This window comes from Dromiciops gliroides, chromosome 6, assembly GCF_019393635.1.
Source record: "Dromiciops gliroides isolate mDroGli1 chromosome 6, mDroGli1.pri, whole genome shotgun sequence".
Taxonomy (NCBI): Eukaryota; Metazoa; Chordata; class Mammalia; order Microbiotheria; family Microbiotheriidae; genus Dromiciops; species Dromiciops gliroides.
The window spans coordinates 18139491-18157786 of record NC_057866.1 but is presented as its reverse complement, the minus strand read 5'-3'; the positions used below and the strand labels follow the sequence as shown (position 1 = coordinate 18157786).

At 38.6% G+C, this 18296-nt stretch overlaps 1 protein-coding gene across 1 annotated transcript; it reads right to left on the bottom strand.

Annotated features, from left to right (window-relative positions):
• Positions 1 to 10741: 10741 nt before the first annotated feature.
• Positions 10742 to 11683, bottom strand: LOC122731849 (olfactory receptor 998-like). The gene has a single exon (XM_043972111.1). The coding sequence runs from the start codon at positions 11681 to 11683 to the stop codon at positions 10742 to 10744; it is 942 nt and encodes a 313-aa protein (XP_043828046.1).
• Between the last annotated feature and the right edge of the window lie 6613 nt (positions 11684 to 18296).

Genomic DNA, 18296 nt, shown 5'->3' with positions numbered 1-18296 from the left:
ACTTTGGAATATATCGACTTTAAGATAGCTACAGGACATTTAGCTCAGGATATCTAATAGGTGGTTAGAGATAAAAGCCCAGAAGTCAGAAAAGAGGTTAGGTCTAGATAAGCAGATCTGTGAATCATAAGCACAGAGATGATAAATGAAACCAGAAGAGGTGATGTGTTCACCAAGTGATATAATGTAGAGGGAGATGAGGAGAAGGCCCAGAACAAATGCTGGACAAATCAGTGCATGGGGATCAAGTGGGATATTACTGAACCATAAAAAAAAATGAACATGAAGAATTCAAATCAACATAAGGACGGTTGTATGAATAGATGTTGAACAAGGGAAGTATAACTATGATATGGCTATCCAAAATGATTTCAGTAAAATAATGAAAACAGTCCTAAAAGGAGCAGAATTCAGGTGAAATGCAATGACTAGCCAGGATTCCAGAGATCAAGTGAATAAACATGCTTCCCTGCTCTCAGTAGAGAAGTGGGGCGCTATCACTGCAGAGTACCACCTACACTGTTAGATAGAGTCACTTTGTCTATGGATGTTACCAAACAGTTTTGTTTTTCTTTCAGCAATAAAGGTTTCTGTGGAAGTGGAGATAGACATATTTGTAGTGTATAATACCAAAGGCATCAATAAAACTATTTTTAGAACCCACGTTCTTTTACACTCAGCCTCCTTATCTACAAAAGAGGGATTGTGATACTTCTACTCTCTATTGCATAAGGTTATTATTAGGAAGGGGATTTGTAAGCTTTGTGGCCTTATAAAAAGGAGAACTGCTTTCGTCAGTTCCTAACACCTTGATGTGAATTGTTTTATTGGCTTCTCTTCTCAGATACCAGAGGAGGCACTCAAGACAAAATTGGTCTATTTCTCATTTTGGTCCTGGGTCATCTATGAAAGAAATCCACAGATCCAGTCCGTCCCCACCACTACCTCATGGTCTTTCCCTAGAGTTTCTGTTCCTCATACACTATATCAGCCAATGGATCTATCTTCCAATGTCTTTCTGTTCACAATGATGCTACCTACCCATGGAGACAGAATCTCTGGCTAAAGTATCTTTGCAAAGAATGTCCAGTTCTGCTAGCAAAAAGAATAGCTCACATTTCTACAACAAAAGGACTTTCTTCACAACAGGGCAATCTCATGACAGAATCTTAAAACCAGAAGGGACCTCAATGGTCATCTAGTCCAGTGGTATCAAACTCAAATTGAAATGGGGCTTCTAAACCATACATAAGGATTCCTATGGGCCATATAGTGACTTAGAAAACCACATATTATCACCTATGATTTATTCCATTTTTATTTTTTTTGTTAAATATTTCCCAATTACATTTTAATCTGGTTTACACTTGGGAGTGTTGAAGACATCATAGAGTCTGCAGGATGTGTTTCTGATGACATACATCCCTGAACAAAAATTTCATCCATCACAAAATAGATAAGTAGTCATCTAGCCTTCACCTAATGGCATCCAGTGATGCAGAAATTGTTACCCCTTGAAGAAGCCCATTCCCTTTGTGACAGTTTTGAATATTCTGTTTAATAAATGCTAGTAAATATGTAGTAAAAAACCTAGTGTTTAATCCTTTTAAAAGTTCATTCATCCATTCAAATTACAAATGAATTCCCAGTGATGTATGCAAAGAACTTTGCAACAACAAGCTGTATAAAAATTAAGTTGGAGAAAATAAATACACAGAATCCATTGGCATAAAAAAAGATTAACAGGACAGCTAGGTGACGCAGTGGATAAAGCACTAGCCTTGAATTCAGGAGGACCTAAGTTCAAATCCAGCCTCAGAAACTTGACACTTACTAGCTGTGTGACCTTGAGCAAGTCACTTAACCCTCATTGCCCCGCAAAAAAAAAAAAAAGATTAATAAAGGATTCTTTCAGAATGTGGGACTTTGTTGAGACTTGAAGAAAACTAGGGAAGGTAGAATTTTGAGATGAGGAGAGAGAAAATTCCAAGCATAGGGTTCAGCAAATTAAATTGCACACAGGAACTACTATAGGCAGCTAGGTGGTGCAATGGATATAGTTACAAGACTAGAACCAGGAAGATATCTTCCTGAGTTCAAATCTGACCTCACAGTTACTAGCTGTGTGACTGTGGGGAAGTCACTTAACCCTGTTTGCCTCAGTTTCCTCATCTGTAAAATGAGCTGGAGAAGAAAATGGCAAACCACACCATTACTTTGCCCATAAAAGCCCAAATGGAGTCATACAGAGTTGGACCCAACTTAAATGACTGAACAATGACTAGCATATAGAATACTAGAGTGAGGAAAATCATGGGGACTAGAGTCAGAATCTAAGAGTAAGTGAAGGGGTAAAAAGCATAAGGGTTCTAGAATGATAGACAACGGCTAGGTTCTAGATGACTTTAAAAGGTAAACAGAGAATTTTATGTTTGATGTTGGAGGTTATAAGGCCGTAAGCATATCTCTATCTCCTCCAGCCTTAAACAGAGTTATTTGCAAGAACTTTAAAAGTAGATTATTGTATCCATGTCATAATGTACTAGGGACCAACTATCCAAAAGCAGAGCAGTTCATTTTTCCCCTTATAAGAAATCACCGAGACATCAAACCAAGCAGTAATTAGGGTGGTACTATGTTCAAGACAGTCTGTTAGGTACTGAAGACACAACAAACTGAGATATTCCCTCTCCTCCAAGAACTTATATTATCCTGGAGGAATACAACATGTAAACATATCTGTATTGCTCTCAATAATTTTAAGTGCAAGGAAATACTCCAAAGTAGAGAGATGAGCAAAAATTTCCTACAGCAGGTGGCATCTCAATTGAGTCTCTTTTTGCAGGGCAATAAGGGATAAGTGACTTGCCCAGGTTCACACACCTAGTACATGTAAAGTGTCTGAGGCCAGATTTGAACTAAGGTCCTCCTGAATCCAGGGCTGGCATTTTATCTACTGCACCACCTAGCTGCTCCTCAACTGAGTGTTTTGTTTTTTTGTTTTTTTTTTTTTTTGTGGGGCAATGGGGGTTAAGTGACTTGCCCAGGGTCACACAGCTAGTAAGTGTCAAGTGTCTGAGGCCGGATTTGAACTCAGGTACTCCTGAATCCAGGGCCGGTGCTTTATCCACTGCGCCACCTAGCCGCCCCTCCTCAACTGAGTGTTAAAGGAAGTTTGAGATTCTAAGAGAAAAAAGCAAGGAAGATATTTCTTGACCTGAAGACAGCTTGTGCACAGGCTGTTGTTGATGCTGCTGTTGTTGCTTGTCCTTCATTCTCTAAGAGAAGTACGATATCAGGAAGGATATGTTATGACATTCGATGAATTGGATTTAAGTGAGTCAGAGCTGTGCAAAGTCACCAGCCTTACTCTCTCCTCCAAAACCATCTGGGTCCAGAGACAAATGGAAGACTGAGGTCAGCAAGAAACAAGTATCCATTATGGGTCTAGGTTGTGGGAAAGGGAAGAATGAAATTTAAATTTTCAAATGTAAGCTGGAAGCAGATTGTGAAAGACTTTGAATGTCAAGCAAAGGGTTTTACATTTAATATTATAGTAAGAAGAAGCCTCTGCTAATTCTTGAACTGGAGGTGGCATGGCCAGAATAATAATTTAGAGGAAGGTTGTTTTAACAGCTCTATGGATTAAGCATTTGAAAGATATGAGCAGGGAAGTATGGTGTCCAAATAGGGGGATGTTGCGATAGTCTGGGTGAAAGATGAAGATCTAAATTGTAGTAATGGTAAAAGAAAACAAGAGGTAACTGATGAGAAAGAGATTTTAGAGGTATAATCTATAAGGCTTGATAAATAATTGAATTTGTGAGGTGAAGCATCAGCCCACAACTGAGTTATTAAAAGAAATATGGGGGCAGCTAGGTGGCACAGTGGATAAAGCACAGGCCCTGGATTCAGGAAGACCTGAGTTCAAATCCGACCTCAGACACTTGACATTTACTAGCTGTGTGACCCTGGGCAAGTCACTTAACCCTCATTGCCCTGAAAAAAAAAAGGAATATGGTGGACATGAAATAGAAATAGGGAAGTTTAAAAGTTTAAAGGAAGGTAAGGTTGAAAGTGGGAAGTCTTGACCTTTATTTTGGCTATGTTGAATCTAAGATAGAATCCTCAGATAAATATATACAGCAGGGAGTTAAATGATGTGAGACTGGAGCTCAGTAGGGGTTAATAAACAGAATTAGAAGTCATCCCCATAAAGGTGATAATTGAACCCATGAGAGTCAGTGCTCATGGTGAGCGTGTTACATACAATAATTGAGTGTTGAGAGGAAAGAGAAGAGGTCCTAGGATAGAGCCTTGAGGAACACATAACACATATAGAAGATTCCTCTGTGTGTTCTGAGGGTAGCCATACTCGTAAGAGAAAGAAGAAAGCTTTCAGCCTTTTCACATACCACCTGGGGAACACCATCAACATCATCTGCCATTGGTGGGTGGGTAAGCAGGAACAACAGCCCTTCAAGGGAACAGCAGTCAATGGAAGCAACCCTTATGGTAATGCCACCTGGAAACTGCCTTTGCAGATGTTACAGCTCCAGTTCCTGAAAACCTAGAAAAGAATGTCCTCACAAGCACAGGCCTTAGCATTTTGAAGTGACTCAATATCAGAAATTGATAAGGTTTTATCATTGGAAATGAGTCAAGAAGATGGACTACCATTTGTTTTGCTGCCACACTCTCAAGACCCAATGGCCGACGTGCAATTGAAACCTCATATGTGTTATCTTCCTCTTGTCAGAATGTGAGTGTCTCCAGAGCAGGTTCTGTCTTGCTTTTTATTTGTATCCTGAACTCAGTGCAGTGTTTTGCACATAGTTATTGCTCAGTAAGGTGCTTTTTCATTCATTCCTTCCTTCACAGCAGTGTATACTTTTAATGCCAATGTTCATCTGATGCTCTATGACCGAGAGTCCCACAACATTATAGACTTTAAGTAATTAAAATTGAGAGTCATTCAAAGAGCATTGGAGAAGCAACCATGTCTTGGGTTGAGCAAGCTGCCAGCACCTTACAAATGCTCTTCTGAAGAAGTGATGGAAAGGATGTCATCAGTGAGATGCATGATCAAAAAAATAGAAAGGGCTGGAAATGTGATAGGGAGAGGAATAATGCATGGACTGTCTGTCTGTACCACTGTTATACTTGGATTATCAAAAGAACTTGAGAAAGGCTGCCAACATATTGGGCGGACCCCCTGTAGTAAACCCATGGGAAAACATGGACAAATTCTGAGCAGGATAGAGAGGCATGGATAGTCTGCAATCTAGCGATGGAGGGAATTTCATTGAGATCACAGATTGACTTGAATATTCATACACTGAGCAAAGGAGCAGGTGTTCTAAGGCAGAGGTGTTAAAGTGTGAGGGCCCAGGCCCACATGAACCAGATTAAAATGTAATTGGGAAATTTTTAACAATGTAAATTAAAATATAATACATTTTTAAAAAAGGAAATGCTTTCTCTACTCCAAATACCATCTCTACCTCCTCCCCACCATAACGCTGAACATGCTTCTAAACTCTCTAATGTTTATAAAGCATATAAAGGCAGTGAGGTGGTGTGGTAGCTAGAGCACTGGGCTTGGAACTAGGAAGACCTGAGTTCAAATCCAGATTCAGACACTTATGGGCTATGATGCTGAGCAAGTTACTTAGCTTCTGTCTGCCTCAGTTTCCTCAGCTATAAAATGGGGATAAAAATTGTATCAATCTCCTAGAATTATTGTGAGGATCAAGTGAAATAATATTGTAAAGCACTTAACAAAGTGTTTGGCACATAGTAAGCACTTAATAAATACTATTTCCTTCCATCTAAAATTTATACAGAACCTTTCTCACAGCAATCTCAGAATGTGGATAATACTGTACTGGTAATAGCCCTTGTTGGAACCACAACACAGACCTCCATCTTCTGATTCTGAGATGATTTCTCTGACCATCTCATTCTGCTTCTTCTTGATGACACATGAAAAGGATATAAGTCTCTCTTCTCTAAGATCAAATACTAGATTCTTCCTTTTGGCATTTAAAGCCTTTTACAACTTGGCTTTCTCTGACGTGCCCAGATTTGTTAGATAATAAATAGCACCTTTTGTGAACTTTATGGTTGAGCCAGATGGGTTTCCTTGCTGTTACTGTCATAGGACATCCCATCCCCCTCTTCCATGCCTTTATGTAGGTTATTTCCCATGTCTGGAATTCACTCCTTCACCATCATCCTATGCATTCTCTAGCTTCCTTCAAAGCTCAGCTCAACAGCCACTTTATTCATGCAGGAGGTCTTCCTGACCCCTTTCCCGGTCTGCTTGATCTTAGTGCTTTCCCTCTGATATCATTCCCAATTTATCCTGTATGTATCTTGCTTGTGTGTTGCTTACATGTTGTCTCTCTAAGATAGCCAGATCCTGGGAGATCGGGATCTGCTTTGTTTTTTTTGTTTTGGTTTGTTTTTTGCTTTTCTTTGTGTGCCCATTAATTAGCACAGTGCCTGGTACATAGAAGGCACTTAATGCCTCCTAGACTTGACTCAATTCTCTCATCCTCCCAGTACTCACATCCATTTCTTATATTTCTCTGAGACAATATAAGATCCTTGAGTTTTCCATTTTTGTCTTTATGTTCCACTTCCGGCAAAGTGCCTGGTAGCCACCTAATAAGGGCTTGTTATTCACTTGATCTCTTAAGGGGTGATGTACTATAGTGTAGTAAATACTTCATTGGATGTGGAGTACAAAGGTTTGGCTTCTAATGCTGCCTCTGCTCTTTCCTACTTGTGTGACTTGAGCAAATCACTTTCACTTGAGGCCTCAGATTCCTCAATGCCAAATAAGGGGATGGAGCGACATGGTCGCTAAAGTACTTCCCAGCTCTGAAATCCTCCCATCTAAATAAATAACTCAATTGTCCAGAGGCAACAAGAAAGAAACTGAAGAGGCAACACACCAAGCCCTTCATTACTCCAAGTGCATTAGCCAGAGTGAAACAAGCTCTTATTAGCATTCAAACTGGCAGACAGGGCTATAGACAGCAAAAAGATAATGCTGAAATGATGAATTGCATTTGTGCCAAAATCAAAGTCAATGACATGCGGCCAAGGTCTCTTATGATGCTGAGAGTACACATCCCACCCAGAATATGGGCATTAAACCTACAGCTCAGGATACAAGAGTAAGGGATGATGATTACTAGAGCCTAGCTATATATCTGGAGAACGAGTCAGTCCCGCGCCCCCCCCCCCCCCCCACATGACAAAGAATGATGCATGGGGAACATGGAATCTACATTGGCGGGGGGGGGGGGGGGGAATGTTGCTATCTCTTTTATTAAAGAAGTGAGTCAATATCTTTATACTCAGCAAAGAATTGAAACAGATAACAACACGCTAATCAAGAACATGACTAAAATAGCTAACCATGTGGTCAAGCTTAGGTAGGAGCAAAAAAAAAAAAAAAAAGTGGATGCAGAAGGAGAGAAATGGGATAAGCTAGGAGAGAGGACTTTGGGGACTAGAGGGCATGAGAAGGGCAAAAAATAGGATTAGAAAGAGAGGTGGAGGATGAGAAATGGGTGTGAGGTAAAGAGATTGTCATCTAAAAGAGGAATTTCAGAGTTTAAGATCTTAAAAAAAGGAGCAAGTCTAAGGAACGACAAGGAACCGGGTGTAAAGGGTATCTGGAGTGGAGAGAGATGAAAATCATTGGATTTGAGGAAGCCAAAGATCTTTGAAGGCAATGGATCTTGATGAATTTATTAAAGTGGATTTTATCATCCTTACACATGATAGCAAGGAAAAGAATGGAGAACACATGATTAGGAAGTAGGGGTGGAGAATGTAGGTGAGTGGCAGAGATTTCAAACAGAGAGACAGATGAATGACATTAGAAACAAAAGAGTTTCCTGATTTCACCTCTTCACTCCAAAGAGTGGGAGGAGGGACTCCCCTAGGGAAGATTACCAGATGGTGGTGGTATCAGGGCTTGGGGAAGTCTCCAATAAGATAAGAAGCAGAAAAAATACTTATGGTAAAGATGGAGGATGTTGCAAAGTGTGCTCATAATAGCCAACATATAAATACTGCTGCCATGTTTGAAATGCATTGTATTTCATCTCATTTGGTCCTCACATTTCCCCTATGATGTAAGTTATCCTCATTTAATAGAGGAGGAAACAGGCTTAGGAAACACTGATGGATACTGCCTATAAACAAGAGAAAACTTTTCAGCTATCTGTGTTCCTCTATCCAGGGAAACTTGACCAGAGGTCACCCATTCTAACTTCCTTTGAACGCGGAATCAGAAAGAAGAAGCATAATGATTGGCTATCTGCACAGCTCTGTCTCCACTGATAAAGAGAAGATCTTATCTTTTGGCTGCTCTGTGAAGGAGAGAATGTCAGTGATCTGCAGGCACCCTCATCAACACAGCCTGTTATCGCACAATGAACCAACATCCAAGTTTTCAGTCATCTGGTGAAACAACAATACAACAGGCCTACCCAGGTTGCTTAAAGCCCTCTCCTACAATTTCCACACATTTTCCAGCTATTTTAGATTTGGAGCAATTAAACAAATAGAGCTATGCAGCCACATTGACTTTTTGGTTCAATTCAAAGTGTCATTGCTTATGGGCAGTATTGATCAGTGTTTCCAAGTCTTTTCTAGTCAACAAATGATTGTGAATATTCCAGAGCACCCCAGATACTATGAAGCCAAAATTTCATTACTTGGGGGAGCTAGGAGGCGCAGTGGATAAAGTACCAGTCCTGGATTCAGGAGTACCTGAGTTCAAATCCAGCCTCAGGCACTTGACACTTACTAGCTGTGTGACCCTGGGCAAGTCACTTGACCCTCATTGCCCTGCAAAAAATAAAAAATAAACATTTTTTAAAATAAATTTTTAAAAAGCCACAAGCCCCAACATCACCTGGTTCTGATGATGAAGTCTTCCCTTTCTCAGGAACCTAAGGCTAATCTTATCACTCTTGAATATTCAATCTTCACCCTGTCCCATCTTGATGACAAAGGGAATGAAAACCAATCATTCACACTGCCTGGAAAACTTTAGCACCTTTGTTATAAACAGCCAATGATTTATCAGTTGTATGTAGAAACTCCATTTTCAAAGGAGTTTATCTTTGTGGGTTGGAGACTGTGGCTGGTTTGGGAATATGTGGTGGATTATTCAAATGATCATCCTCTCCTCATCACTGACCTCTGACACCACCAAATTTTTTTAAATGCTTTTAATGAAAGAAGTAGGGTAATAAATGGAAAATAAAACTACAGAAGAAAATAACAGATATTTTGGAAATACTCAAAAGCAATGGAACAAAGGACACAAAGTCCAAAAAGAACAAAGTCTAAAGAAGGCCCTGAAATATTAGGTAGGGCCAGGTGTGTCTGAGTTCGGGCCCCTGGTTGTCAATTAAAAGGCTTACCTCTTGAAATAGTGCAAAGAGCACTGAATCGGATGATAGAGGGCCTTAGCACCAACCTTGATTCAATCATGACCACATGCTGCTAAGTAAGTCACTAATTTCAGTTTTCTAAACCTTGGCTTATTCCCATATAAAAAGTGGAAAAGGGAAAAGCATCTTGATTTCCTAAGGTCCTTTCTAGTTGAGTCCAAAATGAACAATATCAGTTGCAATATCCACTGGTGCCTGAAAATTACTAAATCCACTTTTTAGACCAAGGGTTCTTAGATTTTTTTAACTTTTGGAACTTTTGGCAGTCTGATGAAATTTATGGCTTCCTTTGCAGTGTGCTTTTGAAAACATAATAAAATATATAGAATCACAAAAGAAACTAATTCTATTCAAATAGTTATCAAAATGTCTTTTTAAAAGAAAAACACAAGTACAAGGGCCCCAGGTTACAAACACTTTAATGCTTTTAGCTGAACAACAACAACAAAAAACATTTATTAAGCATATACAATGTGTAAAGCATCTTGCTAAAGAGCTGGGGGTACAAATAGAGAAATAAGATATCTCTTCTCACAAAGAGCTCACATTCTAATAGTAGAGGATGGAAGGAGGAAGGAAGGCAACAACCAATATAGAAGGTTTCATCTGAAGTCAAATGGAAAAGTCCCATAGTCCTTAGCTTAAGCAGCAAATTAGAAGGCAATGTAACTTCTTTTTGTCACTTCCATTAATAAGATGATATAAGTTTCTAGTGTTGAACTAATTTGATATTCCTAAGGAATTTCATGGCAAGTAGAGGTTTTTCTAGGTCTTTGGCTATCCCCAGAGGACCGAGGGAAGCAGCTGACAGTCTGTCTTTGTGGGGTTTGTTTCCCAGGATGATGGCTACAACAGCTGGCCTGAAAGATAAGCCAACAATGACCTGGGATAAAATAGGCTTTTGGGCTTATCTAACCATCAAATCATCAGCTGATATTGTTGGTGGTCAGGAATACAGGCTTCTTCTCCACAGTGATTTTTATTCTCAGTGATGGCTCCAGAGCCAGGGATGAAGGATGGCTTTTAAGCTTAAAGGCCCTGCTATTCAGAAGGTCTGGTATATATAGTGCGTATGTATGTGTATATGTATATGTGTGTACATATGTGTGTATGTATTTATGTATGTGTGCAGCTGAGACACCTTGGGGCATACCTGCCAAGACTTCTCCATCCTAATTACCACTTGATAAGATCCCTCATTCCCTAGTCACAGAATGTATCCTCCACTGAATGACACAAGTGGACCTCATTCTTATTTACCCATAGGAAACTTTTTTTCTTTCTAAATTCCTTCTGACTGCATTTTTCACCTCCTTGTTCCTCAAGCTATAGATAAGTGGATTCAACATGGGGATCACCGCTGTGTAGAACACAGACACCACCTTGTTGAGGTCCAGGGAGAAGCTTGCACTGGGCCTCACATAGATGAAGAAGAGGGTCCCATACATGATGCTGACAGTAGTCAGGTGTGAGGAACAGGTGGAGAAGGCCTTGGACCTCCCATCAACAGAGCGGATCTTCAGGATGGCCACGAAGATGTAGATGTAGGAAATAAGAATGGTCATGCCACTGAAGATTCCCACAGCTCCAGCCATGATGAAAAGGATTAACTTATTGAGGTGGGTGTCAGAACACGCAAGAGAGAGCAAGGGTGAGATATCACAGAAGAAATGATTGATGACATTCTGGCCACAGAAGGGCAAGTGGAAAGTTAAGACTGTATGTGTCATAGAACTTAGAAGGCCCATGGCATAAGGCCCAACCACCAGATGTACACAGACACTCTGGGACATGACAACTGTATAGAGTAATGGGTTGCAGATTGCCATATACCGATCATATGCCATTGCAGCTAAAAGGAAACACTCAGTGGCCACAAAGAGTCCAAAGAACCACATCTGGGCTGAACAACCCAGGAAAGAGATGGTTTTCCTCTCCACAAAGAAATCAGCCAACATCTTTGGGGCAATAGTAGAAGAAGAGCAAAAATCGACCAAGGACAAGTGACTGAGAAAAAAGTACATGGGGGTATGAAGCTGGGAGTCTAACCATATCAGGATGATCATACCCAAATTCCCAAAGACAGTGACAAGATAGAAAAGCAGAAACATGAGAAAGAGGAGAACCTGCTCTTGGAGGTGCTCTGTAAATCCCACGAAAACAAATTCAGTCACCATGGTTTTGTTGCTAGCTTCCATTATCTGCTATAATCTGAGAAAAGAAAAAGACTATGTTCGTTACTAGTTTTTCTAGAATACTCTATTTCCTCTCTTCCACCTCTCAGAATCCTTAGTCCCCATCCAAGTACAGCTGCTTCAGGAAATTCCCTTTTTAAAGATTTTTTTCCTGTTTTTGATGGCGAATAGTAATAATGATGGGAGTAGTAATAGTAATTTTGATGAGATTAGTAATAACGTTGATGTCCAAAAAAAGAAGAAAACAAAACAAATGGAACAAAAACAGACTATTTTTAAAGTATACATGGAAGGGTGGAAGGAAATTCAGGTGGAAGCCCAGATGAAGAGGAGACTTAAGAAATTATAGGTTGGATTTTTTTAGTATAAAGTTGGATATGCTTTAAGAAAGCAGGATGGGATAGAGATTCATAGTTTCATAAATCATCTACTTTTTATCTTTTACTTTGTTCATAGAATGTTCATTTCAAAATTCTTAAAATAGTTTAAAACAATAAAAGAAATTTCCTCAGAGTTTACAATATTCTCTTTAGGTTGTACAGTTCATTTGTAGCCTATGTGGAAGTCTTCTGTCACTGGGACTAACTAATTTTCTTTATTCATTCTTTTCCCAGGGTACAAAGCAATCTATGAGTATGTTTAGCTATTTCCTCATTAATTATTCAAACTGAAACCTCTCTCATTAATCAATTATTTTTATTTAAGTAAGCTGAATTTATCAAATAGTATTTCTGAAATACACTGGATAAGTCTCTTTTTCCATAAGTTTTTCTCACTTCTCTCTCTGTGTCAGTTTCTCTATGAGTATAGAAATATATTTTATATATAAAACATATATATACATACAAATAGGTATGTGTATATGAACATATATGTATAAATATGTACAAAACACCCTGATTTTCATGACTTGATTCAAAATCATAATCCATACAATTTATATAGAAGGCATCAAATAATAAAACAATGATATAAGTAATTTTTTATAATGAATCTGCTGTGAGAAAGATCACAGCCAAAGTCATGCTATTGCTAACTCCTTAATTTCATAAATGGAGAGCTCTCACCATTCAATTTTCTCAAGATACCAATAAATCTCTTTTGGCCTTTAGGTGACCTTGCAGATAGTTTACTGGAACTGGAGTCAGGAAAATCTAAATTTGAAACTAGCCTCAGACACTCACTAGCTACATGACCTTAGACAAGTCACTTAACCTCAATCTGCATCAATTTCCTCATCTATAAAATGGAGCTGATAGTAGCTTCCCTGAAAGTTTGTAGTGAGGATAAAATGAGATAATATTTATGAAGCACTTTGGAAACTTTAAAGCATTATGTAAATGCTAGCTCTTAGCAGTATTAGCATCAGGAATTTTCTTCATGCTTAATAAGAGAAAGGTTAAAATCAGGTCTCTCAAGGAATATTCTATCAAGCATTATGTTCTACCGTCTTGTTGTATATCTGTAGACATTACAATGAAATACTCCAGAATCTTGGTTAAACCATCTGTCTCTTCACAGACTCCTCAAAAAAAGGAAAGTTAAACCATAATTGTTCATTAGCTAACAGGAGTTTTATTCTCTGTAGGAACAGCTAGTGGAAAACTGGATTCCCATTACAACAGACAACTTCTCCAGTAGATTGACAACCTTTGAGAACCCCGATTCATTTTTTCTTTGTATCCCCAGGACTAAGCAAAATGTTTTGTATATCCTGGCACTTAGTCAATATTTATTGAACACCAACTGAATAAATCAGTTACTAATGTAAGTTGTCTTAGTTCATAAAGTGACCTTAAGTGTTTTGATTTTTCTTCTTTTCTCCAATTTCTCACTTAACTTTTTTGACAGCAATTTCAGGTGAAAAGTGAAAAAAAATGTATGTTTTTATCAATTGGATTGGGAAGGGGCATAACAGTGTCGCTGTATATCTGTGGAACAGTTTTCTCTTTTTCACAGTTATCCATGTTACTACTTCCTTCCACTAGGGTGCCCAGTAATGGAAATATCCTAGAATTTTAACTTTATCCCAAATTAAGAGCAAGATCTTCCTAGAATGTAAAAGGAATGAGGTAAGCAATGGGCACTGTGGGATAGGGGAAAGAACACAGATTCTAAAATGAGTTGGGAGTCCCATAGCCCTGTGTCCCTTTTTATTACTCTCTTTTGAGATTCTGTTATTTTTGCAGAATTCCTTTCTATTATTTCTTTCCATTTTCCCTTCTTTACTTAAACCTCAAAAACGATGGAAATTTGCTGTCAAAATTGAAATTGCCCTCAGTTTTAGGATGGACTGCATTATTAGGAAGAGAAAGACATCACCTTGATGGTGTGGATTGGAGAGTAGCATAAACTCTCACTACCCCAAACCCTCTCTCCCATTTGGATGCCTGGAATATAATTATTAGATTTGAAAAGGGTGGCATAGTGGATAAAGTACCAGCCCTAGATTCAGGAGGACCTGAGTTCAAATCTGGCCTCAAACACTTGACACTTACTAGCTGTGTGACCCTGGCCAAGTCACTTAACCTTCATTGCCTACAAAAAAAAAAGAAATGAAAAGACTCCTGGGGGGGGGGGGTTAGTCTCTCTCCCCTTCAATTAATTTTAAGCGCCACTGCCACATAAATCTTCCTTAATATACAGTTCTAATCCAGTTACTCTAGTGCTCAAAACCTTTCAGTGATTCCCCAAGGGCCTGCAGAAAAAAATTAAAACTAGTCAGCATGGCATCCAAGTCCTTCCACAGAATGGCTCCATCTACCTTTTCACCTTGATCTCACATTCCTTCCCCTCACATAGCTGATGCCAGCCAAATTGACCTACTTGTCATTCATGGTTACAAGACCAAGACTTGCCTTCTTCCACATTTGTTAATTCACATGCCTTCTCTACCTATCTCTGTCTGTTGACACGCTCTATCTTCAATTATCAGTTTAAATAGCATTTTGTCCATCAAAACTTCCCTCACTCAAGCTCCTTACAACAGGGTCCTTTATATTCCATATCATTTTTTATTAACTTCTTCTGTGTGTACCTGTCTCATATCTCCTAATAGACTGTACGTTCTTGGAGGGTGAGGATGTTGGTCATAATTATGTATCCTCAATTGCCTAGAACAATGCCCTCAACATATAAAGCTCTCAATAAATATTTTGTTGGGTAAACATTGTGGGAATCTTGACTGAACAGAGATCTCAACCCTTCTTATTTTGTGACAAACACTCCTCAGATGTCTAGTGTGCCCAGAACTTGCATTAGGAAGTAGAAGAAAGATCCCTGGTTTGAGAGTCAAAAGACCTGGGTTTGAGTCTCTGGACTAGTACTTAGTGGCTATGGGGCCATGGGAAAGTCAATCAATGACCCAGTTGTTTGGAGACTGGCTGAACAAACTGTGCTGTTTAAATGAAAAGGAATGTAATGGTGGTATAAGAAACAATCATCACCCTAGATGGCCTTGTATGAATCGAGGCAAAGGAAAGAAACCATAATCAGGAAAAAGATAGATACAATGTCTACCATAACATACATGAAAAGTTCACTAAAAGGCCAGAGAACTCAATGCAATGTTGAATTTTGGCTTTAGAGGACTGATCAATCAATCAAGAAACCTTAATTAATAGCTGACATTGTACTTGATCCCGAGGCTAAAAAGCCATCAAAGAAACAAAGAGAGGCCAGGTCTTCAATGAATTTATATTCCAAAGAGGAAAATATTCGATACATTTAAAAGTACGGACCAAAAATCCCAACAAGGTTAAGTCAAGGGTAACACTAACATCTGTCAGGATCAGGAAAGGCCTCTTCCTATAAGAGGCAATGTTTGAGCTGAGATCAATGTAGATAATGAAACTCATTAGAGGTGGGGGAATGATAGTTAAGACCTATAGCATAGAACCTTCTGGCACAGTGGGATGGGGGAAGGGGTAGGGGAACAATATAGGGAAATGCCTGTGCCTTTAAAAACAAAAGAAATCAATAAGTTGGTTTTGGAAGCTCATTAAGCCTCAGTTCCCTTATCTATAGAAAAGGAACAAAGATATTTCTATTATCTGTCCTACTGGGTTGTTGTGTGGAGGGGATTTGTAAACATTTTAGCACTATAGAAAGAGGAGACATAAAGATCAACTGGTGGCATTTCAGTCTAAATTGCTTTGTGGGTTTGTGCTATTCTACTGTAGGAAATGGGTGGGGGTGAAAAGACTCAGAAAGGGGGGTGGGAGCTGTCAAAATCCACATGGATTATTTAATATTTTGGCCAGAGTTCAGTCCTGATGGTCACAGGCAGTTTCTTTCTTCAGGATGGAAAATAACAATTGATAACCTCTCCCTAGCCCCATCTCTAAAGAGTCTCTACTTTTCAGAAGAAATGAAATAATATGCCCCTGTCTGTTTGGCCCAGTAGTACCACCCTTACCAAAGCAAACAGGGCCTTCCTCTGAAATCCTTTTACTAGGAAAAGACAATCCTGTAATTTGGAAGAAAAATGCTTAAATTTCTACAATACCTTTCTTCATAACAAGGCAAATCTCTAGACACAGACCTTCAGAAATGGAACCTCAGCAGCTATCTACTCTAAATCCACCCCTGAACAAGAATTTCCTTTATCTCATCTCCATTTTATAAGTAAGGAAACTGAGTCAGAAAGGTTAATGATTTGTCCAGGGTCATGCAACTAGTGTCCGATACTACATTTGATCTCTAAACTTCCTGAATCCAAGTCCAACCCTCTATCCAGTGTGATATCTATGTGCCTATAAGGCAAGCTAATATTTTACCTTCTGTCCCTTCTACCCATTTTTACTAATTCTCCCTCTCTGGGGCCAAACAGAACAAATATAGCCCTTCAAACACATGAAGAGTATCATCATACCCACCCCCTCTCAAAATCTTCTCTTCTCCAGATTGGACACCCCCAATTTCTTCAATTTACCAATGTATGTCATGGTCTCAAGTATTCTCACTATCCTGATCATTTTCCATTAGTACATTATCCAAATTATCAACAGTCTTCCTAAAATTTGTTGCCCAGAACTAAACATAAACACTGCAATTTTCATTTTATAGATGATGAAAGTGGGTCAGCCAGGTCAAGAAATCAAGTGACTTGCAAAGGTTACAATTATAATGTCCAAGCTGAGATAAACCCTGAATTTCTGAGGTCCATCCAAGGCTCTTTCCACTATGCCACACTATGCTACATGTACAAACACACACACACAAACACACATGTCATGGTTTTCCCTGTGGAAAAGACCCTTCATATATTTAACCAAAGCAATGACTACCCAATGGTAGCCATCTAGAGATAAGTTCCCAGGGGTAGAGAGAAACATTTTGTGTATGTGTCAGAGATAGAGATTGTTCATTTGTTTTAGATTAGACCTTTGATTTCATAGTAAATTGGAGATACCATTGGGGAAAATTACTTTATCAACAGATATTGGGCAATTTTGGCTTTACCTGGAATATTGAATGGTATAATAACTTGCCTGGTGCCATACAGCTGATAGGTATGAAAGTTGGGAGTTGAACCCTGTTTGTCTGTTCTGGCTCAAAGATCTTTCTCTTCTACACAACATTAATTCTTTCTTAAGAGTCAGAGTATCATAATTACTTTGTAGAGTTCACTCCATGTTCTTCAAAATAAACTCAACTTAAAAATAAGAGGGCAGAATTCAGAAAAGTAAATTTAAGTAAGAAAATGCCAAATTCATGCATTTTCTCAATAGAAGTTCCAACATCACCATGATACTGAACCTATTCAACAATTCTGTTTTCTCATCTAGAATATAGCAGACTTTCATTAGTTGAAAGCTAAGGTTCCTTCCAACTCTTAAGTATTTATTTTTTCAAATAAAAGATAAAGTTAGAAGCAGATTGAAATATCACCTAGAGTCCCTGCATTTGGACGAAGAGGAATTTAAATTCTGCCACAGATAAGTTTGTTGTGATCCTGAACAAGTCGATTAAACTCTCTCAGCCTCACTTTCCTTATCTGTAAAATGGAAATAAGTATGACTGTAGCTCTTATCTTAAGGGGTGGACAACAGGAAAAAATGTAAAATACTTAACAAAGTTTAAAGCACCATTTAAAAATCAATTATAAATCTTATCAGTCAAGTCTATTCTTTGGTGTCATGAAGGCACAGACTTTCTTCCATTAGCTGGATAGAACCAGTTATTTTTAAGAATATTGGGTACCAGATTAAAGCATGCTAATTTTCTCTTTCCTTTTTTTTGTGGTTTGAGGTTTGTACAAAATGAACAATACAGAAATGTTTTACATGGTTGCACTTTTATAACCTATATTGGATTGTTTACCATCTCAGGGAGGGAGGAGGGAAGGAGAAAGGGAGGGATAGAATTCAAAACCCAAATCTTTAAAAAACTTTGTTTAAAAATTGTTTTAACATGTACTTGGGGAGAAAATAAAATATTTTTTTAAAAAGTGGGTATTGTTTTACCCAGATTTTAGCATCTGCTTTATTGAGCCCTAGAATAATATACAAAATGTAATTTATCCAAAATGTATGGAACCCACCTCTTTGTAGGAACTCTTTCTTCATTACTCTCCTTTGACTCTTTCAAAGGGAATAAAAGAACTCAAGGGTGC